We start from the raw sequence: 27,519 nt of genomic DNA on the forward strand, positions 1-27,519 counted from the left end.
TAGTTCATTTCATGTAGATTTTCTTTGTTTCTTTAGGATGCACCTCTGCCAAATGGTTTTTTTTTCTACTGTAAACTACGTTTCTTCTTTAATTCTGTAATGAACGGTCTTTAATTTAGTACATTGTACTCTAGAAAGCGGTTGAGAAAGTTGGACCATCTGAGGCATAAAATAAAAAACATGTTTATTTTAGGTATTGTGTTGACAGGCAGAACATTATAGTAGCTTTTTTTTTTTTTTTTTTTTTTACATTTAATTAGATTAGCGTTGCCTTTAATGTCACACAATTTCTGATTAAACTCAGTGTATTTACTTAATATACACGATTCGTTATACACAGTATTTTTCTGGGGCTCAACAATTATCGTGTCATAAATGAAAAGACATTTTTTCCCATTGCAGGAGAAAAGCTGGAGGTGAGAATTATGACAGCCTTCCCCAAACAACAGACTATGATGTTAGAATGAAAACAAGAACTTCCCCTATTTGTTTACGAAGCTTTGGATATCTTTTAAAGTTTAGAGGCATCCTGTGTTTCAGGGAATCCCATTCCACAGCCATTTGTTGACAAAAATAAAATAAAAAAAAACCTCAGTATTACAGTTTTAGACAGATAATAAACCAATAAAGAGACCTGGATTTACATTGGAGCACCCTCTGGAGGTTGAATAGTGCACTGAAATCCCATAAAGTAAAAAAAAAAAAAAAAAAAAAAAAGAGAATAAAAAAAAGTACTTTAATTCCTTTAGTAGAGGATGTTTCTCTATCCATCATAAGTCTCGCTCTCTCTACAGAGAATGTTTAGACAGTAGTCTTTTCAGTCAGATTTCTTTAAAGCCACTTTAAGCAAGCTAAAAATATAAAGGTTTTAGTCAAATAACTTTTATTTCATGTGTAGATCATTTTTTTCTCAATCTTAATTCTGTTATTTTATTTAAGATAAATTGACATAATTTCAGATGTACTTAAAATAATTTGCTTTTGTCATATAAATAGTTTAAAAAAATTTTTTTTCTCATAAAACTCTATAATAAATCTGTATGGAAGGCAGTAGTTATTAAAGAGCAGTGCATAGTGTAAACCTCCTTTACATTTCAGTTTAAGTATGTACAAACAGAACAATTCAAGACATTTTAGTATAATTTAAAACATAATTAAAAACTACCACAACAGTCCAGAAATAAATTCAAGCTTTTCTTTTTTCACGTTGCTTTTGTTTTGTTTTTTCTCTCTGTGTAGCTTCACACATACTGCACATGTTTACAGCTCCCCCCCCCCCCCCCCCCCCCCCCCCTATGCTGTGTGCTGTTCCAGAGGTGAAGAGTTCAGCTGGTGTTAGTGAGCTGCAGGGGCTTCAGTCAGAGCACTCGATAGGCACGTCTCCGCCAGCTGGGACAGATATTTCTGTCAAAATAATGAATTAAATGGATTTAACCTCAATTTATACAACTAATTACACTGACCAAGACCTTTTTAATGTTAGTTGAGACTTATGCAGTGGTGACATCTAGGTTTAACTAAACTAACAAGACCACCAGGAGCCGTTGTCCACCGCTCTAGCATGTCATCCAACACCCTGTCCCTTTCTGATCTAGTATCCCTCCTATGTAAGGACTATCTGACTCCTGTTAATGCTGGGATGGCAACAAGTAACAAAGACACTCTAAGAAAATGTAAAAAAAAAAAAAAACACTCTTTAATTAAACTTTTTTTAAATTAAAGTATCATAATATTGCACTGGACATTTTACAAAACTCCAACTCCAAATGTAGCTAAAACAATTTGATAAATAAAAAAAATCCTGTGTATTTTTAAAACACATAAGATTATTTTCAAATGATTGACCCAAAAAATGATTGTCCATGTAAAACACTCCCTTCTAATACGCTATTTAACATTTGTACTAATGTAAATATTAAGTGTCAAGGAACCCTAAACCATTTTGGGGTATAGATATAATATGACTTATTTATTTTGCTTAGTCTTCACACTTATTGTTAGAAATTATCTCACAAACCCAATGGCTGATAGTGGCAGCACTACTGTAGACACTTAACACAGTTGAGTGTTTGCTGTAAAATATCTGTATACTTCTTTATTTTATGTATATCTGTTGATAATTTGTGTAATTAGATACAAAAAATAAAACAGAAAGTGGAATAGGAACTATTCCACTTTAACTTTTTTATCCTTTATGAAAATACATAGCTAAATATCTTATAAAAACAAATATAGGCATATTTCAATTACTTTCTTTACCACCTACAGTAAAAACTAAACCCTACCAGTAAAGCTAATCCACAAGTAGTAATAGTCAAATGTTAAAGCTGAGAAAGTGAAACAAAAACCTTGCAATCATTTTTTTTTTTTGTCACAATCATAAATTAACCTTCTTAGTTTCTCAATATGTAATTGAGTTTCCCTTGCATTGCAGAAAAAGACTTAAACTACTTCACGTTAAGGGCCACATCAACTTATTGAATGCAATACTATTTGAGTGATACGCGTGTTTTTTTTTTTTTTTTTTTGCATTCCAGTTCACTCACATAAAATACTACAGCAAGTAATAATAAATAAACAAACAATATTAAAATAAAAATACTAATATAATTACAATTTGCTGTGCAAAAATAAATAATGAAATAAAAAAATAGAGAAAGGGTGTGGGACGGTCAATGTTTAATGAGGTTTTCCCTACCCTCTATTAGCAAAACAAAGAAAAAGAAACAGCAACGTGATCGGCTGGAGTAAGACACAAACCTGCAGGTTCCTGTAGTGTACGGTGCTGCGGCAGTGAGTCGTTTTTGCTGCATCCTCGCTTGTGTAAAACAGCCCACAGAGTTTACAGTAAAAGCCTGTCCTTGGCTCAATGAACTCCACCCCTGTCAGAGAGACAACTAGATTCAGATACTATTGGTTTAGACAGACAGACAGACAGACAGACAGACAGACAGACAGACAGACAGACAGACAGACAGACAGACAGACAGACAGACAGACAGATAGATAGATAGATAGATAGATAGATAGATAGATAGATAGATAGATAGATAGAAAGAATTTTAATTTCCTTAAGGGAAATATGGAGAATTAAAAAAATTGATCAAATAACAATAAATTAACAAAAAAATACAAAACACAGTTAGAGGTGCTATTCATCATGTAAGTAATATTGCACTGCAACCGAGTGAACAAATACTAAAGTACCCGATAACTTAATGAAATAAACCACTACTGGCACCCCAGAGTCACAGTCCTTCTCTCTGCCAACATCATAACCGAGTCCAATTTCATGCCGACCGCCGAGCCGGCCCGCTTGATCAGTTTGTCCCACCTGTAAGTGTCTTTCTTAGGCGTGCTTTTCCCCGAGTACACCACGGTGTAAAAGGACACTGGCAACAACAGACTGGTCAAAGATCGATAGGAGTTCTTGCAGATGTTGAATGACCGTAGCCTTCTCAGGAGATACAACCGGCTCTGACCTTTCCTGTACATGTGGTCAGTGTTCATAGTGCAGTCCGGCTTGCTGTCCAGCCACAGCTCTTAGTAGTTGGAGGAATCCACATTCGCCACCTCGACTCCCTCTATCAGAAGAGGCTGTGACCTTGGTCAGGGCCTCCTGAAGTCAATGACCAGCTTTTTGGTTTTCAAGACTTTGAGCTGCAAGTGTTTCCTGTAGCACCAGTCAGCAAAGCCCCTCACCAGGCTACGGATGCTATAAACCATGTGCTCAGTCTTGCAATTTAACCCCAGAGATAATACAGATCCTGCTTTTTGCATCTAGTTGACATCAACAAGCCTTTTAGGTATTATATAAAGTAAAAGGTTGGTCCTTCACGCATTGCTTCTGTCTTAATGTGATTGATTTATATTTAGCACTCCTTTAGTGTTTGAGCATTGTAGTCTAACTGAAAACCAGTCATACTTGTTGGTGGAAGTTTTGACTCCAGTATCAGGGTTTAAAGGATTTATGTTGTTGGGTTTTTTTTTTTTTTTTAACTAAATGGGACATAGTCTTAGACCTACACCAACTGTTTGTAACTCATTCAGCAGAGCAATCTTTTTATTTAAAGCACAAAATCTACAGGTAAACTTTAACAGGGCGATATTTGAACAGGTATTTATTCATCAGACCAAACTGGAGCACAAGAATATTTCTGTGATAATTTAAATCTTTATGTCCCAGATTAGGCTTTTCCCAAGTGGCAGTGCATGAGAATCAAGTCAGACCTCAAACAACAGACAAGAGTTTTGACTTTCATTTAAAATGCGTGGAACCTCACAGACATAACTACATATAAATGTTCCACCCTCTCAAATATGAAACTGTACCGATTTAGCTTCTGCTGAGATGGCATCACATAACTGACCACATGGCAGAAGTTTTTTTCATGTTTTCTATTCATGTTAATAAAATTGATGTTAATGTGTTATAATGTACTTACCCAAAGGTATACTGAGTTCACTGACAGCTTTGTCTTGATGCAGAGACGGTGAGGGAGCTTCTATTTCTGTGAAATACATTTATATATTAGGAAAGTAATAGAAAAAGGAGCTTCTTTTTGGTTAGTTATTCACAGAATTTTGTTCTTTCTGGATATTTTTTTCCCTCCAAGAGATGTGAAGAGAGGAAAATTCCTCAGGTCTGTTTTCTGGTTTCTACATAAAACTGTTACTGATATTTAAGGAATTTTTTGAACAGGAAATTTCTGTGCTTTAGTTATTTTGTTAAGGAAGAACTCTGCAAATATTTTTATGGATGTTCTCTTATTCACACATATGTCTCAAGTGTAAAATTTCGCTGATTAAAATCTTAAGACCAAGAGTTAGAAGCATTCACATTTACTCTCTTGTAAGATGAGAGATTAGATACAAAGCACAAAAAACATACAAGAGGAAGAAAAATCTTGTATGTTTTTTTTGCTCAGAAAAATCTGAGCAACTTATTGGAGCAAGTTGCTCCTCCATGTGTTAAAAAATGTTTCGCTAAGAACCTCCTTTTCCATCCATTCTGAAATGGTTTCAGTGGGATTCAGCTCAGATGTTTACATTAGCCTCCATAGCTCCGGTGGTAGATTAGCCTGTTTTTTCATTACCACCCAACAGCACAAGGAAAGTTTCTTTGCATCCACCACTTTATTTTCCTTGACCCTCACTTTCTTTTTAGGAATTGTGCAATGTCTGTCAAACTGATTTAAACCTTGACTGCAATGGCTACATCTTTGCGATCCTTTCACATCCATGAACAGAAAAAATCACGAAAACCTAAAAGATGGACTGAAAATCAAAAGAAGAAAAAAACAAAAAAAACAAAGCAAATATATTGATTTTAGGGGCCGCAATTGAAATATTCATCTGTATAGTGAGGGAACCTTCATGGAGCTTTGGCTGAAATACTTTAGAGAGCTAGTCCCTAGTGTCAAAAACTTTAGCTGGTACTTCAAAGAAAGAACTTTAAAGCAACTTTTCAAAGCATTAAAGTTCCACTGTATTTGTATAAAAGCTTTTACATAATCCAGCCCATTACCCAAAAATACCTCAATGAAGATTCTTGGGAAGTACAAGGTATATTCTGTGAAAGTTATGTAAAATACCAGGTAAGGTCTGTGAGGTTTTGGAGAGTACTACTGTACATACGTTTACTAAGTGTTTTGGAAAGTTCCCTGAGAGTTTCAAAAGGTTTCGGCTAGCTTCTTATAAAGTTTTTGAATGAAGCCTCTATGTTTCTGGAGATTAAAGGCTGCATTATGCAAAAAATCTATGTTGATATTAAACCTTTGCTTTGGACAGACACAGGTCAGGTGTTCCAGGAAAGGACAAAGATCTCAAGTACACATTAAAACTGGCCTTAGAATTGACAAAGCTTTCTGATATTAAGCTTCTGAAAGGCTCTCAGCATCAACTATTGTTCAAAATGTGTCAACTTGGCATAAAATGCAGGTCAAATCTGACACCAATAAAGGAAGACACTAAAGATAAAAAAAAAAACATTAAGGAAAGTACCTCTTTTTAGATTGGCATCTTGCAGTTGAACTTCCAATGGTATTTTTTCTGAGGTGTCTCTTTCATCCTGGCATTCATTGTCCTTTGCTAAACATACATGATTTTCCATTGGTTCATCTGGTGCCTCGTTGTTGGGGAATTTGGTGTCCTCTGAGCAAGTTTCCTCGAGTGCTGCTTTAAACTCTTCATTGGGGAAGCTGCTGAGCTCAGCAACTTTATGATCGGTTGTTTCTGAATTTGCTTTCTTGCTGTCAAGACTGGTTAAAGCGGTTATATCTGCTGCTTTGTCAGCTTCAGCTTTCGATGCTTCCACTCCTTTATCCTCTGAAGACTCCTCCAGTTTAGGTGCATGGTCAACTGGCTCCTGTAACTCTGCTGGGGGCGTTGATGGTGAAACATGCTTCTCTTCTAGTTCTTCAACTGTAGGCTTTTTATGGCATGAAGTAAACTCTTCAAGCTCAGAGATATCTGGCTCAACGATGTTATCATCTTCTCCTCCCACTTCATCGACAGTGACTAGCTCCTCCATGTTTTTCGGGTACCAGCATTCTTCATCTGTATCTTCAACACTTTCCACAACATTCTGCTGAGGACATAGATGAAGAAAATATTTAACAGTTGCATCACCTAACAGGATACAGAAATCTTCAGAGTTGGAGTATGGACAAGGAAGTTGGTGAAATTTTGGTCACAGTTTCATCGAATTGTGACCGTAACCAATGCTGGATACGGACACAGTTTTAAAGTCTATCCAAAGGTCCCAAAGTAAGTCACTTAAAAATGTAGTACATTGTATGACATATCTGTTAAAATACATCTGTTCATGATTAACATAAATCTCTTAACTTTTAAATATGTATTTCAAGTAAATAAGTTTCTGTGGGGAATGATTACGTAACAAATCACTTCTACTATTTCAAACACTAGAAATTACTCAAATTAACACAAGATTGAATGCATAAGTACGACCTAACATATGTAGATACACGCACCCAACTATTCTTGGAGGGGAGTGTTGACCTACTGGTTAGGGAGTAAAGCTTGGAATCTTGAGGTTGTGACTTCGAATCCAATTCCCATAGACTGCCACTCTGGGTCTCTGAGCAAGACCCTTAACCCCCGATTGCTCCCCAGGCGCCGCACAATGGCAGCCCACTGCTCCCCAAGGGGATGGGTTAAATACAGACGTAAACTTCTCCATTGTGAGATTAATAAAGTTAAATTATTACTTGTTTTAAAAAGATGAATCTGTACAATAGGCTTTTTGTAGCCTACAACAAGTTTCTGGTACAATAGCAACTCTTTACATTGGTTTGTTTAAGCTAATTTTGAGTTAATGGAAGAGTAAGCCAGTGGCCGACTATTGTGTTGGTCATCGTTCAGCCAGTTAAAGGTATAGTGGAGGATGTTCTTTTTCCGGGTGGATCATCGAAATAAGTGGTCCTTCTAATTGTCAATCTTTCTGGTGATATGTTTACATAAGGCCGTACTATGTGCACGTCCCCATTTTCACTTACCGGTGGTGAGGCTGACATAGTGGAAAAATTGCAAATCTTCTTTTGGAAAGTAAGCTTGTATGAGTGATGCAAACAGCAACTTTTAAACAGAGCGTGCACGAGGAGAAATAGGCTCCTACATGTACTCGCACACGTTTGATAGGTGTTCCCTTACAGGGTTACAGGCTTGTCCATGTTCACTTTTTTAAGAATTTAAAATTTGCAAAAATCCTCCACTCTACCTTTAATGCTGTGTGCTCGCAATCAGTTTTCTATTGGTTTACTTATTTGTGTGCAAGCTTCAGTTTGGGTTCAGTATTGGGTGACATCAAAGAATTTAAAATTAGTCCTCCAAAGCATAGTGCTACCACCATCATACGGACAGTTCCTATGGTGACGTCTCAGATCTTGCTATCCACTAAATGTATTTATTTTACTAATTTATTTTCACATGGATTTACCAACATTTTCCAATTTATTAGGTCTAATAAGACAATAAACATCAAAACTGTTTTTAAATGTATAAAGCAGACTAAGGCTCCTGCAATAGTCCAATACTCAACCATATTACTTATGTTTTTCTATGATTTAAACCAGTTTAAATGAATTCTACAAAATTTCCTCTAAAAAATATTCAAACAGACTTTCACAATTATGCCAGAAGCTTTCTGATGCTCAAAACATTTAACCAAAAATTAGGGGGAACTATATGTATAGATTTAAGCCTGTGTGTAATATTGTCATTGACTGTACTCAAGAAGACATATGATCACTTAATCTTGTGTCCCAAATTCATCTTTCCATTTTTATGGTTTCATTTCAAGAAGGCATAAAAAAACAATTTCTAATGACGCCTATGTTTACTTGTGCTCTGAACTGTTATAGTAATACGGTAATATTAAAGTATTTCAAAGTAATTTCAAAGTGTGAATTTATCCAACTTTTTATCAGCCACAGTCAGATTAAATTTTACAACACATATTGCAGTCATGTCAATAGTATTATGAATTACTTCAGCATTTACTCACAGTCTCTGTGTTTTTGTCACTTTCAGTAGCCTCTTTTGACTTGCTGCCTTGTTGAGGCAAAACAGAGTTTTCTTTGAACTTGTCGTCCTAAAATGTGAAAATACTTTGTTAGCTGATAGATGCAAAGCAATTATGAGGCAATGCCAAAGCAATAAGTACTTACACCATTTTCTTTCCCCTGTTTCTCAGTGTGTCTCTTGCTTGGGTTTTTGCTCCTGTCTCTTCCAGATGAACTCTGCCTCTTGTCCTCTGGTGTTCGACACCGAGGCCCATCCGTTGTCTCAAACTCAGAATGCCTTGACCGACCAGAGTGGTCCCCATCCCTTCGCCTGGACTTTGTGTCATGTCTATGATGAGACGTCCTCGGTGGTTTACCTGACTTGTATGATGACTCCATGAATAAATCATCCTCCATGTTCCTGTAAGAGCTGAAGGATGATCCCAGAGGACTGTCCCGTTGGTGCCACTCTCTGCTGCTCCTTGGTGCTTCACCACTTCCATGTCCATCTGCAGATCTGAAGCCGGGATGACCCAGGTGTTTGTGGTAGTTCCTCCGACGGTCTGCTGTCCTCCCATTAGGTTGATTGTCACCCATATTGCCACCATTCCTCCATGGATCGTCACGCTCCCTTTCTTCCTCTCCCCTTCTCATATGGGATGGCCAGTCTCTTGAACCCCGGTGAGGGCTTAGGCCGTTACTGCCCCTGTCCGGACCCCTGCATGGTGCCACTGGGGGACTGTGGGCAGAGCTGCATGATGTAAAACTGGGACTGTGGGAATGAGGACTCAGAGAGCGGCTGATGGGGCTGCGAGAGCGTGCTCTGTCTGGAAGATAGCTGAAAAAAACAACCTTTCAATGTTTCTAAAATCTCTAAATGTTTTTTAAATGTTAATTCCTCAGAATTGATGCAAGTAAAACAAAGCATTTTCTTACTGTTCAAACTCTTGCATCTTATCCCTTTCCTGCTGTGAGGTAATATCCTGGATGATTGATTGAACATCTTTACCTGGCTTCTGAAAAATATATACATATATTCAGGCTTAGCACCTGTCTAACATGCCATAAATTTTAACACTTTCTATGTTATATAATTCACCTTAAGCTGCAGCTCCTTGTATCTCTTAGACATTCGTATGAGGAGTTTCTGATTGTTAATGGTGGCAGGATTTAGCTGATAGTACTGAACCATGGCCTTAGCTGCCTCAACATAGGCCATCTCCAGAAAGGCCTGTTTAATGAGGAGAGAGCTTCCATTAAGAAAAACAACAAGAGTGACAATCGGCCAGTTACAGGATATACAAAGTTTAAAATAGTTTTTGTTTATAAACGGAAATAAATATCACATCCGTGAGATGTTTTTATAGCTGTTTGGAACATAGTAATGCAGTGCTTTCCCTGGATGGCTTTTTTACTTAAGGTTATCATATTTTCAAAATATTATCACCCCTTAATTTTCATCCTTAGTGGGAAACTTAATTCAGGCTTTTTATTTTAGGATATCTAATCACATTGCCTTAACACATCATATTTACCACAGTTTTAAATAACCAAAGGTGGGATTTTAATATGAATTCTTTAAATGTAATTATTCTGTTAACTGTTAACCTTTAGCTGATTTTCTAAATACTTTACAACAAAAGCTTTTAAAGATTAAATAATGAGTCCTGAGGAAATTCAGAGTATTTAAAACGGATCCCAAAGTAATTTGGAGGAAAAAAATTCAGAAATAATTTTTTGGCTTCATCGGTTTACTGGCTTGAAACTTGAAGATTCTGTTGTTATAAAAATTGTATACTGTATATATATATATATATATATATATATACTCACGCAGTCATGGCTTTAAAACACAGCAGCTATGCCCTCCGCTTCCTCAGGTAATCTACAACTGCTGCTGCTGGTGTTACAGCTCCACTAGAAGAGGTTACCATTAGGGCAATATTTCTCTATTAGAATGTACTATAATAGGAGACAGTTTCTTAAAAGTCAAACTATGCCTAAAACATACTATTATGAACATAAACGTTTTCTTTATTTCATTAAATTTATTTTAATATTACAATGTATTTGCGAGTAAATTCAGATATTAAACGTATTAGTTTTCTTTATTCTAAACCACATCAAATGACCGATGTCTATAGAAAACATGTTTCTGAATAAAGATATTTTAAATGAAAATTGTCTTTCCTTTGCCTAAAATCAATCACTTATTTCTCTGCCTGAGTTTCGGATTCACCTTTACATAATGGATTAAAATCCTCTGAGGTTATATATTACATATCAAATTTCTTGTTTAAAGTACATTTTTTGGTTTAACTTTCTTTTTTTATGTGGTATTATTAAGAAAATAGAGCAGATCAACAGGAATTTACACATTTTGGGACATTTACAAGTTAATTTTGGGGATGGATTTATCTGCATTGCACCTAAAACAACGAACATAAGAAAATGTATGTCCCATAAAAATGAAAACGTGAAAAATTATGAATCAACATAATGTAGGCAATTATAAGCGCACTTTAAAAAAGCAGGTCTTGTACCTGATGGGTGGAGCGCATTAGAATGTAGTTGGTGACTTTTCCAAACGGTATTCCCAGGTTGATGACATCATTCTCTGTACAGCTGCCCTCAGGCAGGTTGCAGATGTGAACGACTCGGCCTGCAGAGGCTTTTCTTGGTGGAAAGGGCTAGAAATAGAAAACAAACAGACATAATTCAAACATTTGAAAAAATCTGATCAAAATCTCAAATACCGTAGCTGCTTGGCAGTACAAATTACTTGTAATAACAAGGGTTGGTCTTTCTTGTAGAGTTTTGCTGCAATTGTTTCTTTTACTTCTGATTTTTTCAAAGCTTTTAGAAGCCGGCTTACTATTGACAAGGTTTTCACAGATAGAAGCGGTCTTGCCTAATGTCTATATAAATGCAGGATATAAAAGTCAAGCATAGTGTGGTAAACCTGGCTGTCTAACTATGTGCAACATTATACAGCACGATTCCAATTATTATTAGCTCATTGGCAGTAGTGCTGTGGTGATAATGAAAGTTTCTTGTTTGGATTTAGAGACATGTCACTTGAAAGGTCTGCAACATCTCTCACGTTTGACAGTCAACTGCAAACCTACCAAGGTTTGGAGGTTCATCTTAACTAACTGCCGGAGAACGGAGAGCATTAATCAGATATATAGAGAAGGGTTGCTCTGGAGGAGCTGCAGAGGTCCACAACTCAGGTGGGAAATCCTGTTGACAGGACAAGCATTTGCTGTGCTCTCACCTCTCAGCAATTTTGGCCTCAATAGAAGAGCGGCAAAGTGAACAGCAAAGTCACCAGTCCTATTTGCTGTTTACCATGAGGCATGCAGGAGGGAAAAGCACCAAACATAGAGAGAAAGATGTTCTTTTCAGATGAAACAGAACTGAACCTTTAGAAGATAAGCAAAACAAACCACATGTTTTCATACTGATTTACAAGATAACTTTTTTTTTTAAATCATTTAGTCATTTGGGTAATGTGTTGAAATATTGTAAAAAATCTGATCATTAAAAAAAGAAATTCCCAAGCACACAGGAAGGTTTGGATTCAAGTAGTTTTGCGGCGATGCTAGTTTTTGGCCCCAATACCGACGCCCAATACTTGGTTGTGCAGTATTGGCCTAATATCTGTTACCATCTGTTTGAAAATACCATCTGTTTGAAATTGATGTGTGGATGAAGATTCTCAGTCATTCAGGTCAAAGTCATTCCGTAAAAGTTTAAAAAGCAATCCACTGGACTTGGCTTCCAAGGTTTGAAGACATTTCGCTTCCCCTCCAGGAAGCTTTCTCAATTTAAATGTCTGGATCAGCACTGAGAAAACTCACTGCAGATCCAGACATTTGAATTAGGAAAGCTTGAATTGAGAAAACTCACTGCGGATTCAGAAGCTTTCTTGGAAACCAAGTCCAGTGGATTGTTTTTTAAACTTTTACGGAATGAAATTGATGTGTGTTTGTATATATGAAGAACTGCATACTACTTGGATGTAAAATAATTGCCATCATGGCTTTGTCAAGCCGCTGCCTACCTTTGTGAAGCAGGAAAAAGACTAATACAAAGTGAATCCAGTAGAAGTTTTTATTGCCTACCTGGAATGGGTGACAATAGTTGAATAAACTTCTGGCTCTCAAAATGGTTTTGGTGCCCTATTTGTTGGTACTCGCTGATACCAATACCACCATTTTAGTCCTCAATCGGGGCCCCATGTGTTGGTTGATCAGTGCAACACTAGTTTCCAGCTAAATCTAATGAGTTGAACTATCATGTTTAATGGAAAAAATAAAAAACATTCATCTTTGCTGTCATCAGTAGTAAAATCTCATGCTCTAAAGCAGGGTTCTTCAACGTTTTCCAGGCCAAGGACCCCCAAACTGATAGGGACTGACAGGGACCCCCTAATTACATATATTGTATGAAATTCTGTTATATCAAACTGGTGCTATAGTCACCATTACATATGGACTAATGTAACGAAAGTAATTTTGCCCTTTGATTATTAAAGAATTTCTGATTCTGATTCCTGGTTGATGGGACAGGTGTTGTGAATGAAACGGTGTCCAGCTTGAAAGAGCTCCTGTGTGTCACAGAATGTGTGCATTGATGACTGAAATACATCTTCTGCCTCCGTTTATTTCTTTACTACAGTGTGTTGAATTCATGTTAATGTGGATTTAAAGACATTTCAATTTGTGACAAAAATTGCAGGGGGGAATATAAAAAAAAGTCTCATCAACCAAAACTTTCACGACCCCTATGCAGTTCTCTGTGGACCCCCTAGGGGTCGCGGACCTCCGCTCTAAAGTAATAAACCTGATCTTTTTATAGTGCAAAATTAATTGTTATAAATCGGTAACATCACTATTTCTGCCCTGTAATCGGTTAGTGATATATTATAGGTTAGTGTTAATAATTGTTGTAAATATTAAAAAAGCTTTTTTTCTTTTTTGTCTTTAATTAGCAGATCAAGAAAAGATGTGCTCAAATTATTACTGCTGATAGAATATTTCTGTCCATATTGAGCCTAGTCATGCAAATGCATGACTCACATTTCCAGTTTTCTATTCTAAAGTTTAAAAATTGTGAACTTCTTCTTATTATACAACAATAACTCCCAATTAAACCTAAATTAGGTTTGTGGTTACAAAATAAAATTGTGAGAAAGGTCAATGTAATTTTGGCAAAGCATCTTCTCTTAAATTTGAACTGAGAACAACTAATTGAACAGGGAATTAAGGTTTTCTTTTTAAAGAACTTTTGGTTTTAGGATATATGTCTAAATTCTTTTTCCTTTTTTCTTTTCTATTTTTAATAAAATGGTGCAGCTATGACTGCAAAGATAGGACACGAAAACAAAAACATAGATTTTAACTGTTGTTTCCTGTTCTGAGTAGTCAGGTGGAAATTAGCCATCTTGCCAACTCCTGCATATTTACACAAACACTATTCAGGGCTGTTTTCACACATCACTAAATGCCTCCTCTTCAACATAATAAGTTCTGAAATAAAATCTACAACTACTGAAATAATGATAAATTGCTTGTAAATTTAGCTCAGCGTATAAATGTGTCCTGTTTCTGTAACCAGCTGCAGTTTCCTCACCCCCTCTCTTGCCCTCCTATAGTCACACAACCTGACAGACAGCTCCATGTGCGGCACAGGCGGTGGTCTTAATCCCACTTTGGATCAGACGCCAGGGTCTCGGGTTTTACAGGGAATTTGTTCAAGGAATACCAAACAATAACACAGACTTTACTCCGATCAAGAGTAGGAGGCCCAAAGGGAATATGAGCACAGCTCTGTCCTTTCAAAGTCACCCATAATAAAGAAGGAATTTATTTCCAGTGCAACAGATTGACTCACAGATCAATAACGTTCCTCTAATAGTAAATCCTGACATGTTTAACTTTGGACAGGCATTTTTTATTGAACATTTATTTAGGATCAAAACCTTTAAAAGAGATGATATTGTTTTTGACAAAGCTTAAACCAGAAGGTTGAATGGATGATCTGTAATATTAGAGGTCTGTAGGGTGACTTAACAGTTACTGGTCGGTTGAAACTGTTATGAAATAAACAGCTCTAGATGTAGGAGTGATAATTCTATTAGCAGTGTTCGCCAGCTCTCCCTCTGCAGCAGAAAACATAAAGGTCAGTGCAGGCTGAGCTTAATAAACACATCCAAGAATAGGCTGGTTAAATATATAAGCGAGATCAAAAGTCTTGAAAAGCTTACAGAGTTTGATCAGAGTGATCAGTGGGAGTACAGTCACTGTTGGCTTAGTGTTTAAACAGTAGCTGATCCCATAAACTGTCGACCATTACAGTTAAGTTACCTCGTTTCTCGTTCCACACTCTGTCACAGCTGCCTTTAAATTCACTCAAACCAAATTAATTTAATAAATTTCCATTTAATCCTAGTTTTAAAACATTGCTGTTTTTTGAGAGGTAATACAACATTTCTCACCAAGTGATATTTAGATTTGATGTGGAAAATTGTTTCATAATTATTGTCTAGTTTAGAAACACTCAAGGCAATTTAAACACTTGAAACAATTGTTTTTGTTATTTAAAGAGAAATACCTCTGTTTGTCTGATTGTTATTTGCATGCCTGTTTTGTCCCTTTAATATTCCATTAAACATATTTAAAAAAAGATAAAAAAAAGTTATTGACTGCAGCATTTTGCAGTGAGGATGCATTTACGGTCAATGGAAAGGAAAACTCCTCCCTGAACAGGAAGAAAACTCAAGCAGAACCAGAGTAAGGCTCAGTGCGAAAAGACATTTGTCACCAACCGACTAGAGGTAAACTAATGTAAATCATTGCAGATCCAAACCTTTAAAAAGGATTCCCTGTTTGCTTTACAGGCATTTAGGTTATCTTCTTCAATTGGAAGAAATTAGTCTTTTCTCGGCAAAAGGAACCGGATTTGAGCCTCTCTTTCTTCAAACACACATGCTGTATTCAGCTTAGCTGAGGTTAAAATATTTATTTAAAGCAGGTTTTGGTTTGCAAAGTATGTTTTGGGTATAAAATAATAATAAAAAAAAACAATTTACTATGAAATTTAAAGGAAGGGAAACAATTCTGTGTGTGGATCCCAACAGTTTCCTTTGTAAAAATATTTGAATTTATCTTTAATAATTTTGCGCCGTTTTTGAACTGCAGCCAGGGAGCCACGTAAATCAGTCCAGAGGACGCGCTTTGCACACCCCTGGTATAGACCATCTGTGTTGGTTGATCCAGGGAGAAAATCTCTTTACTTTTGCAGTTTCTCCCTTACGCTCATACACACACTGCTCATATGCCAGCTCCTCTGATTGCTTTACCAGTCTCTCACGGGTCTGAAACTTTATACCGCGGTACGAGGGTGCGACCCAGAAGTCTCCAGGTTGGTCTTTCAAACAGTGGTTAGATGTAATCCAGTGTTTATCGCTGCTCTGTTTCAAGAAGCTACAGAAGCTTCTGTGTTACTTCGGCATAGACCAATAGACACCGCAATGCCAATAAACACATGTTTAGCACTAAATGTGATTGAAGATGTAAAAAAAAACAACTAATTTATTATGAAAAAAATATAACCTTTACCTTTAAAATCTATGTGCATTTCTAAAAAAAGAGTAAAATATCTACCCTCTAGGTTGGTTGTACTTTGTTTGTGTGTGTGTGCAAATGTTTTGTAAGAAGAAAAGCTTTCAAGGCAGTAAAATCCTGCCTCTGCCTCAGACGGGTGGCATTCCAGTGAACTAACATTAGCCTTAGCAGCGCAGCTTGTACATTTTGTCCCACATGTACAATAAAACCTTTACAATAAAACAAAAATCAAGTGATCCAATAATATGAATCAGACCAGGAAAAAGGAAGCTGTGGTTTCATAATATAACTATTTCAACGTAGATAATATTGATTTGAGTCTAGATCAGTTTCACAGTTATTTGCCTTATTTTTATCTATATGGCTTGTCCATTAGTTTAAATGTTTTCCCAACATGTGTTTTTTGCAGATTTATTTTTCATTCATCTATTTTCTTCCATGTGTTCATCAAAGAAGGCCTATATACAGTCTCTGTGGAAAAAGGGGGCCCACCCTGGAAAGGTCCATCACATATCTACTATATTTTTTTCTTATTATTTTTGGTTTCATAAAATAAATGTAAATATTTTGTTTATATTTGATAAAGTTATGGTTCCAACAGTCTTAAGGAAACATACAAGTGAGTGTGCAGATGGAAAATAGCCATAATCTACATGTAATCTACAGATTTATTTTTATACTTGTTAAAATATCTTCCCATACATTGTCCTAAATGAGACATGAAAAGAGGAAGTCTAGTCTATCATATGCATATTACCCACAATGACTGCTTTTTATGTAGAAATGTTATTTGTGCTTGATGACAGAGTAAATCTGTGCAAGAGACTTTTTAGTAAGCAAAGCTGTTGTCAGTAGATGGTATCTAATCTTCAGTTAAAAAAAGAAAAACATACAAAAAAGTGACAAAAAACACCCCCAAAAATCATAAGTGCAGCATCTGGGGAAGGGTTAAGGATGCAATGAAAAATAAAAATCCCTCATGGAGGGTTTTCTGATTCCCACAAAAATACTTGAATTTACTTGTAAGGAAAATATTCTCTGGGTTGACTTCAAACAAATAAAATTTAAACGTTGCTTTAGTGGTACAAAAAACAAAATGTTCTCTCCTCTATCCTTATCTATATCTATATTTTGTTGTTTTATGTTTTTTGTTTTTATACATAATAAAGACCAAGTTGGTCTGAATTATTGCTACCTGTTAGAGTAACAGTTAAATCGACGTTTTGTGTTAATTGAAGACTTCTTTTGAGTTAATTATGTTGATTTTAGGGCATTCAGGATTATAATATTACATCAGATCAATTAAGGTAGCAAAATGTGCTTTAATCCAACAATCAAGCATCATTGTATATTCTAGTTTATTGAACATGACTGAACATCTGATTGAAGGCAAATGCAGTGAAGAAAAAAAACTACTCTGTTGAAACAGCACTTGTTAGGGGTTCCCATTGTAATATTGTTTCTACCACCATTTAGTGGTGGTTCCTATTTGGAAAAAACAAACAAAACAATTTTAATACCAATATCAGACCAAGGTTAGCATGCTAACTCATTTGTGAAGTATGGACACTTTTTTGCAGTGCTTAAACTCCACTGTTCTCCACTGCAAACCATAGGAGGAGCAATCCCTACTGAATACTGAACATGCAATATAAATCAATATAGTGTTTGTTCAAAGTGAAACAAATTGAGAAATGTCCTTTCTTCACAGCTTACGGCTCTGGGCAGTGAGTCAAATCACCCACATCAAAAACACCCACAGGCATCTTGGTCATCTTTGAAAATAGAAAATAGTTCTAGAATAGAAAAAGCTCACTTCAAACACTAAACTATGGCAACAAGTTCAGCAGATACCTAAAATGCCTGAAAAAGTCAAGAATGGATAGATTATGTTTTATCTCGAGTCTGAGAAGTAAATATTCAACTGCTTTTTCTTAACCAAATATTTAAAAAGAATAATAAAATAAGGAATTTCCCATACATTAATAGAAAATACTCTGTAGAAGGCAGTTTTTCTCAACAAAAACATTTAGGAAAACTAAATAAAGACCATTCAGTTGTATTTGTATTGTGTGTTGGTGTCAGAATAAGCAGCCTGTCATTGTGTGCATATGTCAGTCCACAGACTGTGGACAGCTCCACGCTGCGCTCGAATTTACTCTGTCTACAAGTTAGGCAGGGCTCATTCTGGGCTCCTTTCACCTCACCGATCATCTGCTGCGTGCTTATTCAGACATCCGTCTGCATGATGAACATCTATCAACAGCAGTTTTTCCCCAGTCCTGGTCCAACAGTTTTAAAGAAGAAGCCAGCCGACTGTGACACTGCTTAAAAAGCAATACTTGTTTGCAGCTTTGCTCTGGAGAAAATTACTGGAGATTCAGAGATGTTGGGGTTTACGTGCAAAATTTAAAGTTAAATAATTATTCATTAATTCTTTTAAAATAAAGTCAATCATTTTGCAATTTTAGATTTTAATTTAACAAAAAAATTGATCCTCCTCAAAATGGAGAGAAAAAAAGAATGAACAAAGCTGCATGCCTCGAATTATAAAAAAAAAACCTTGTGTATTACTTATGGAGAACATTACCTGCTTACTGTTTATGTGTTTTATTTGTCAGATATCAGATCATATTAGTATAATTGTTTTGTTATTTTGGTGGATTTTTTAATAGAAAAGAAAAATACAGGTTTTATCTTGGTGAATAACAGCTGTTCCCTTATGTCTCTTCTACCACCAAACACCAAAACAAATGAATAGCTCATCAAAAACCATTAATAATTTTTAAGAAATAGCTTAAACTAAAACATTCATCTGACCGTTGAGTCGGGCTGGTGGGAGGCAAATACTCCGTCTGATGAAGGATAAGTTTTCATTGCTCCAGCTGGCAAGTATTGCACGTTGGTTTCTGAGCAAACATCTGTTAAAGGAACATATCAAAGATAGATGTCAGGAATCAGTCAGGAGTCTCGTAAACATCACAAATTGATTCTGTTCTCTGTATTAATCTTTTAGCAGCAACTTGAGTTTTTTTCTGAGTATGACTATCTCTGGAGTTTAAAGGACCTTTTAGTCCCTTGAAGAGAAAAAAGGTGGAATTGTTTTTTTGGACAAATTTATTCAAATATTCAAGCTCGAGAACAAAATCAACAAAGTAAGAAATAATACCTTTTAGAAATAGATTTAAAATTCAGAATTTTCCAACCACAGTTAAAATATGAGTATGAATAGATATCTTAAGGAGGAGGCAAAATTCTGTTACTGTTTTATTGTTTCTGAGCAGTTTTGGTCCCTGTAGGGAAAACACAGGCATGTCCAAAATGAGTCTTCGAGGGCAGCTGTCTTGCAGGTTTTAGATGTTTCTCTGCTTCAACACAGCTGATTCTGATGATTGCAGTTCAGCAGAAGTCTGTTAATCAGCTATCAATGGAAATCAGCTGTGCTGAAGCAGGGAAACCTCTAAAAGCTGCAGGACAGCAGACCTTGAGGACCGACTTTGGACATGCCTGGGATAGCCAGTAATTATGAGTACATGTGCCAAAAGAGAATTTTTTTTTTTTTTAATTCCTGGTTGTCTTAATCTTAGTTCAATTAATTTAAGCTCCAACATAAAGTAATTGCCAACTTAACAGAATTTATTAACAAGTAACTGAATTAAGTTTCCAAAACTTAATTTATTTAAGTATTCAACTTGTAGGCTTAAAACAATAAGTTGGATCAACTTGATTCAATTACTTGTTACCAATTGAAGCAACCCAATTAAGTTAAAGCAGCATTTTCTTTTTAGAGTGGATTTGGGGTAATTGTCATAGATGAAGATGCTCTGATCCAAACCATTCTGCTGTAGCTCTAGCTGTTTGTTTATTAGCTGGATCCTGCTGGATGGTCAAATTTCACATTTCAAGTCTTTGTGCTTTAAAACACTTTCCTCCACTCTTGCCTTGCCTGTTCTCCCACCAGACTGGTTCCATCATATCCAACCAGATTTGTTGTCTTGCTGAACAACACAGGTACCCACAGCATGATCAGGCCACCACCATGCAGGCTGTGTCCAAACAGCTGATCTGCATTTTTAGTCTTAAACTTCAGCTAGTGTTTTCTATGAAGACCAAAGAGTTTGATTTTGGTTTGGTTTAAAAATTAAGTTACAGTATTGTAACATCAACCAGCCTACAAGTTTGTTCCTGACCTGTATTTATTATTCTTAATGATGCTCTGTGTTCACTAATGTTCTCTTAGAAACCTCTGAAGCTTTCACAGAACAGCTGCATTTGCACTTAGGATACTGCTCACTAATCTGGTGACTCATAAAGGAAATTAGTCATTTCATTTTATTTTGGGATATCAGAGTAAATGGGTCTGCAAATGCGGGGTGCATGTTTCAAACGTTAATAATTCTGGTATCCTTTCCTTCTACTCTAGGTATAAACACTACTTGGATAGCCTTTCACATAAAATCCAATTAAAATATATTATTGGTTTTGTTTTCTAACCTAATGAAATGTAACCCAGTAGGGAAACGGGGTGTCAATAGTTTTAGAAGGCACAGTATCTTCAAATGACCAGAGGAGTTGTTCAGGATACTTTTTAATAACTTATTTGCAGCCGACATGCAGTCAGGCTCAGGTATCACGTGTTGTCTGAGTGAAACTGAGCCTCCTCAAAGTCATGTCCCTTGGATATTGTCAACATTAATAGTTTGGCACAAGCCGTCTGTCATGCCGTCTGGACCAGCCACCAGTGGTCTGTATAACATAAAGCATATAATACGGAACGCTGAAGGAAATAGGGGGTACTCCTCAGCTCTTTAGTGAGGTTTCTTTCTATAAATTAATGATATCAATAATTATGATCATTATTTTGGGTTGTTTTTGGTTTTGAAATCTATTTGCAAGCAATAATCTATAAACTAGATTTTGAAAAAAAAGCATTGCTCCCATATCAGCATAAATAAAACTAAGATTGAAGCGTTGATGATGAAGTTAGAACCTACCTTGGCCTGCTTTGGGGCAGGTTGTGGCATTCGTCCCTCCAGTGTTCAGACTTCCCTCAGATGACCTGCCGACGGCATACTGAGGGGCTCCGGCCGATGCTGCTGTTGAGCTGCAACAATCACACAAGGCTGATTTTAGCTGCCTCTCCCCTGCCTTGCTCACTCATATCTGGTGACAGAGCTCATAATGTAGAAAGATTCAGACAGCTGTTCGCAGAGCAAAAGCGAAGAAGAAGAAATACCCCTAACAGTAAAAAATACTGCAGTGTTTATTGCTACAAAGAGGCAAAGAAGAATGCTATTATAGAATAGAAATGCTTTGCAAGTGAATATTGGTTATAAATGTAGGAAATAAAACGTGTTTGGGTGAAAACTCACCTGTCAGCAGCATACAAAGTTCGATTCTGCAGGTGCAGTTTTCCCTTCACATGCTGGTCCCAGTCCTGAAAAGACACAAAAACACTCATACTGTGTCCAAACATAGTCTTAAAGCTCGCTGGATGAACACTGTTTGCCCTTCATGGCCAGGAGGAAAGCTGTTTAGAGTTCTTTGTTTTTCACTAACTAACCTGCTTCAGTGTTAAAGATTTTTTTCGAATACATCAGAAAGATTAAAATTAACATTTAAAATGTAATCAGTAATCAGAGGCTTAGGGTCAAGATTTAAGAGTCTGCTGGCCTTAATATGTCCAAAAATGTCTTTTTAGCTTTAACCCATAGAACCCTACGGACCCACCGGCGGGTCCAGCTGCTACATGACCTCGTAATTTTAACAAACCCCCAGTATTGATGTAAAAAACACATTTGGCACAGTTTGGTGACATTTTTGGATAAACGTGCCAAAATGGCCTCTCCGCCTAAGAAATTTCTCACTAATACCATTCTAAAATAAATATGATTCATCTGATTGAGTCCAAATTTGGTATATTTTTACACAATATTTAGATTTAAAAGTCTGTACTACTTTTTTGTGCTATAAATAATATTTTGGTAGTGTTTTGCAATGTTTATTTCAAAGAAAATTTTGGCGAGATTCAAAAAATGCTAAATATTTTGTATTTTGTCCCTAATATTTCAGGCAGGGTCAAAGCTACAATGGTGCTGACACCAGAAAACCATTCTATGACATCTTACCTTTACAGAGGTACCAAAAGTTTCTTCTTAAATCTAATAGCTGTGAGGCTATAAGTGATTTACTTTTGTGTGTTTTTGTCAGGCAGAAATTTATTTATACACCCTTAGGGTGTAAGAGGTTAATAATTTTACAGTTAAGAATAATATTATTCATACCTATGAAAGATTACAGTTTAGAGTAGACTTTTATTTTTATAAGCACTATTCTTCTGAGTGGAATCAACTTTAATGCTTTGCATTGAGCCATAAATCTGGCGGAGAATCTTGATGGAGCTACAGATTAGGGTGATGGCAGGGAGGCCTTGCAAACTTCTACAATTGGAGCTCATCATTAAAGATACATTGAACAGATGCATTCAACATTAGTAGAAACACTAAACAATTATGGAGGGTTTCATTGCATGCATATTTTTTTCTATCAACCTCTTGTTGAGAATGAACAAAGAAGTACCATGTTTTGATTAAATATTAACAGACACATTATTCTGTTTAAAACTGATCATCAATGTGATCATTTTTTTTTCTGCACTGTTGCATCCAGATTCCCAATTTTTAATCCCAGGTTTTTTGAGTTATGTTGCAGATCTGATAACTGTTTCAGATTATTATAGATTAAATGAAAATTGGTCAAAGTCCTTCAAAAATCACACATGAACTGTAAATAATTCTGTCTCCAGTAATAATATATTTGAATAATTTTCAAATGTAGGATTTTAATTTTCTAGTTAAAATATGCACATATAACCAGTGGTTATATTTATTGCTCCTCACACCAAGGTCTGTCTAATACTGATTTTATTAAGTATAAAAAAACACTAATTCTCTATGTTAAATTTAAATCAAGCAGCAAAGAACACTGAAAATATTATCTAAGGTGATAAAGGAATTTTAATTTTTAAACAAAGGTTTATCTAACATTTCTATGGAGTCTAAACAAAGAGATTACAACCAAATAATACGTTATAATATCTATAACTATATATAATATAGACAAATAATTTTTTCAAGCATTAGGTTTTCTGTTCTTACTATGAAAGCTTAAAGCTGTAAAAACAAAAGTGGACATTTTTCACAAAACAATAAAATATGTTTCCACTTCTACGTAACTTGAATTTATCTCAAAAAATTAATTCAATAAAATCTTCCATTGTGGTTTAAGAAAGCATATCTTTCTTAAGTTGCTTCACATTGTTTAGAAAGAGCAGATTTATTTAATAATTGGAAATTAAATCCCCACAGTACACCATTACAGTACACCTATGCTCACCTTGAGGTTATAGACCTTTTTGTCGCAGATGCTGCACTGATGTGGCAGCTGAGAGGGTGTGACGCCGCAATAATCGCTGACTTGATGGGGCTGTAGGGTCCTAGTAGCTGACGGTAAGGATTCCTGAGCTCCGTGCAGAGCCTGGTAGATTCCGAAGCCCTGAGTGCTGCTGGAGCCAAAAGAGGAAACCCCGCCGTAGCAGTTTAGCTTGGGTTCAGGGGTCGGCTCTTCTGGGTTGTATAGTTCTGTCCTGAGCCAAATCGGCTGCCCAGCTGAAGGCCGTGCTGTCGCATTGCTTGAAGGCATGTTCACCGTCCCAGTCTGGTTTAAGTTGTTATGGCCTTTCCATTGCTCCTTGTGTGCAGTGGAGTTCATTTGCTCGTTGGAGATAAACCCATGCTCTGCCTGCATGTCCTGCCCATAAAAGTCTCTGTGAAAGCCAACGTTGTTCATGTTTTTGGCCTGAGATTGAATCCCTGTGTACTGTTCTTCAGCAGACGTTCCTCCAGGTAAGCTGTACTGAACACATCTGTCCGTGCCAGAGGAGTAAGCTGATCCAGGCTTTTTTCCATACTCCCCACCGTGTTGACCTTTACCCCCCCCTCCACCAGGATGATCCAGTCTCACATTCCCTGAGTTTTGGTTGAATCCCCCACCCACCAAGGTCCCAACAACTGAGTTTGAAGAAGGGAAACCAATCATCCTAGTGGGGAAAGCCCCCTGTGGAATACCGACCAGAGATGAATTCCTTAATTGATTTAACATAGGCTGTGACATGTTGACATTGGAGATTAACTGATTGAGGATGCTCGCAGCGTTGGCCGTGTTTCCCTCCTGAGCCAGTTTGAGTCGATGGAGGGTGAGCTGGGCCTGGAGCTGAGCGAGCTGGAGGCTTGCTGGCGTCAGGAGGAGCTGGTTCTGCTGCTGAGGTCCAGTCTGCACATTGCCTGGTAGCTGAACACCTGCCTGATGGCCCTTTTTCTCTGTGCTGTCCAGTGATGGTGCTCTTATGCTGTATGGTGGGAAAATAAGACACATTAATGGAGCTCCCAATAAGTCTGCAAGTGAGGGAATTTTCAAAACCTCCCTAAAGTTGACTGTCTGGGGATTTTGTCATATGTTTATGCTCTGCAGCGCTGTAAAAAAAACATCTCTTACAGAAATAACTGTAATAATAAGGAATGTCCTGATACAACTTTCTACTTTCTGATACAATACCGATATTTACCCGATACAATATTAGCACAAATAATACCTGCTTTTATCACTTATTTTATATTTTAGAATGCTCGGAAAGGCTTAAACAAGTAATGTTACTAAAGTAGAAACTTTCAAAAGAAGCAGATATTTTCTATTAGTATGAAAATATTTTAGATTTTAGATACTGGCCAATAAAATCCGATCATATTTCTTTTGGCTAATATTGGACCGATATCCGATGTTTATATATTGGGACATCCCTAGTAATAATAATATTATCCAAAAAAAAAGGTTAAAACAAAATGGGAAAAAGAAAAGCACATAAAGCAACTGAAATATTAAATAATATTAATATGACATATCTAATAAATTCTGGATTTAATGTTAATTTATCAAAAAAATAAATAAAAAATTTAAGGATGGTTTATGAATGAATTAATAACAGTTTTTTCAAAACTTTTCTTTTTATTGAACTTAAACAACTATTGTGAAATGTAACAACAGCAAAACAAAATAATTAATAATGATGTGACCATGTGCTCATAGATTAAAAAATGTTGGAAACGTATGACAAATAATATAAATTAAAACTATGTGCCAGTTGACATTTTATTTTATTTTATTTTCATTTGTCAATATGTTAATAGAAGACCCTAGTTTAAAAAACAGATTGGGTGCAATCCTTCCTGTTACTCTATTTTCAGTTAAAACTTGTAAACATTGACATAAAGGTGTCTGCTTTTAGGTTTTGAAAAGCCAATGGTGGAATAGGACCTCCTGAATAAAATAATCTATCAGATCATTATTAATCTGTATATTGAACTTCATTATTAGATATGATGAGACCACAATTACTTAACTCCAATGGTTCTTTATTTTTAAAGAAGCATTAGACTGTGAGTAATGAAATCAATAATCACGCCACTAACTGGAGATTATGCTGAAATTATTTCTTAATCTGTATTTGTTTTTTCTCTACAATAAAAGGCCTAAAATCAACGATTGGATCTTTGGGGGAAAGAAAAAAACAAAAAACATAATGATTCAATGTGGCTGGAATCAATGAGGAATCTTATTTTGAGGCTTTTTGTTTTTTTTTACAAATCTGCTTCTCAGTGTGGAAAGCTCCTGCTGGTTGCTCTGACCCTGAAAGGCTGAGCTGCCTCTTCAGTTTCTGATGAATGCACTCACTGTCTAAACTTAGTCTCCTCAGCCACACATCACGTCAGAAATGTGAAGCACCTGACACCGCCTTGTCTGGCCAGAGCTCCTGTCTCACTGGTTTGAGACAAAGCTTAGGGAGCCATAAAAAATACAGCACATACAGATAGTGCCAAACTAAATTTAAAGGAATTTACATGAGACAAAATTAGCTGAAAAGGGATTTTTAAATATGCAATACGTAATATATAAAACAGATATAGACAGCGGTCAAATAGGATAGATTTTTCCTTTTTTGCAGAGATGTTTCTAAAATATATTCATACCTCTAAATCATAAGGGATTATCAGCTCTACACATCTTTGGAATGGATGCATTCACTAGTTAGGATTTGACCTTGTGATTACGTTGCCACTTCATAAACCCATCATATCGTGACTATCACTTCTCCACCCACTGAAATATAAACTCTCACACAAGGTCTAGGCCTTGAAATCACACCTCTGAGGTGGAAAACTGACACTCAGCAAAACCTTGTAAGCTTGCTTTGCATTAGAGGTTAACTTAATCTCTTCATAATCTCTTCATAAGAACCATTATAATCTAGATAATGTATATTCGATACTGAAAACAAACATCCAGAGTTTTTATTTTGGAGGATCAAAAAACACAGGGTTGATATTCTCAGTACAAGACTTCTTTTTTAGATTTGCTTTATATATATATATATATATATATATATATATATATATATATATATATATATATATATATATATATATATATATATATATATATATATATATATATATATATATATATATAAAGCTGGGGTGGTGATAATGTGATTGTCATTCATGAATGTTTGATTTTCTGTTTGCTTGTGATGAAGTTGTACTAAAGCATAAATAGCATCTCTGTGCCAACTCTAAAATACCTCAACTTCCAGAGAGATGGAGGCGCTGTAGGGCTTTATTACAAATCATGTCAGCATGTATTTGAAAGGACAAACTGTACCTCAGTGACTTAAGATACTCTAAACCTTCTGTCTGAATAACCATCTTTACCTGAGGATTCAGAGGCTTGACTTATTAATAATATAATATACTCTCAATATCTAATCAATATAATACTGCATCATTCCAATTGTCTTACCTGTATGACAAATTAATAATGACATTGTTTGTCCAAACATTTCCCATTTAGAAATGCTGTCAAATGCTCCATCAGCATATATTGAAAAGGTTTCAGTTTGTCATAGATGCCAAGATGCCTTATTTAATGTGATTTTTCTGGAAATGTATCTTTACTCTGCTTTATGGATCCAGTTATATCTATAAATATCTCATGTAACTTTGCTTGGCCTGCATGGATCCCCCTCCATCTCCTGCTGATCAGTGAAATTTTTTTCCTCTTTAAAGCTCCATGTGTTCTGAGTAACTTCTCAGTGTACGCATGATTATAAAGGAGTGTCCTGATGCAACTTTTTCTATTTCTGATACGACACCGATATTGAAGGTTTGAGAATTGACCAATGGCAATATTGACCTAATACTATATGAGCATGAATCATACATGCTTTTATTAACCTATCTTGGACTTTATAA

The 27,519-nt window shown here is 36.0% G+C and overlaps 1 protein-coding gene across 3 annotated transcripts in view; it reads right to left on the minus strand.

The window, feature by feature from the left end:
* rbm20 (RNA binding motif protein 20) overlaps window positions 1-27,519 on the minus strand; it is a 62,559-nt gene continuing 35,040 nt past the window's right edge. Inside the window, exons 2-15 of one of the 3 annotated variants that reach the window (XM_038291192.1) lie at window positions 23,552-24,563; window positions 21,529-21,593; window positions 21,151-21,260; window positions 18,977-19,077; window positions 11,069-11,215; window positions 9,625-9,756; window positions 9,462-9,541; window positions 8,691-9,363; window positions 8,528-8,614; window positions 6,004-6,589; window positions 4,446-4,511; window positions 2,761-2,882; window positions 1,298-1,404; window positions 1-1,249 (exon numbers count right to left, since the gene is read on the minus strand). In XM_038291192.1, the coding sequence (XP_038147120.1) occupies window positions 1,336-1,404; window positions 2,761-2,882; window positions 4,446-4,511; window positions 6,004-6,589; window positions 8,528-8,614; window positions 8,691-9,363; window positions 9,462-9,541; window positions 9,625-9,756; window positions 11,069-11,215; window positions 18,977-19,077; window positions 21,151-21,260; window positions 21,529-21,593; window positions 23,552-24,563 (3,250 nt within the window). In that variant the 3' untranslated portion in view covers window positions 1-1,249; window positions 1,298-1,335. Of the gene's footprint in view, window positions 1,250-1,283; window positions 1,405-2,760; window positions 2,883-4,445; window positions 4,512-6,003; window positions 6,590-8,527; window positions 8,615-8,690; window positions 9,364-9,461; window positions 9,542-9,624; window positions 9,757-11,068; window positions 11,216-18,976; window positions 19,078-21,150; window positions 21,261-21,528; window positions 21,594-23,551; window positions 24,564-27,519 lie in introns of those variants that run through there. The other 2 variants (XM_038291200.1, XM_038291207.1) reach the window with 2 other exon arrangements.

This window comes from Cyprinodon tularosa, unplaced genomic scaffold (genome assembly GCF_016077235.1).
Source record: "Cyprinodon tularosa strain WSP-4 unplaced genomic scaffold, ASM1607723v1 ctg108, whole genome shotgun sequence".
Lineage (NCBI taxonomy): Eukaryota > Metazoa > Chordata > Actinopteri > Cyprinodontiformes > Cyprinodontidae > Cyprinodon > Cyprinodon tularosa.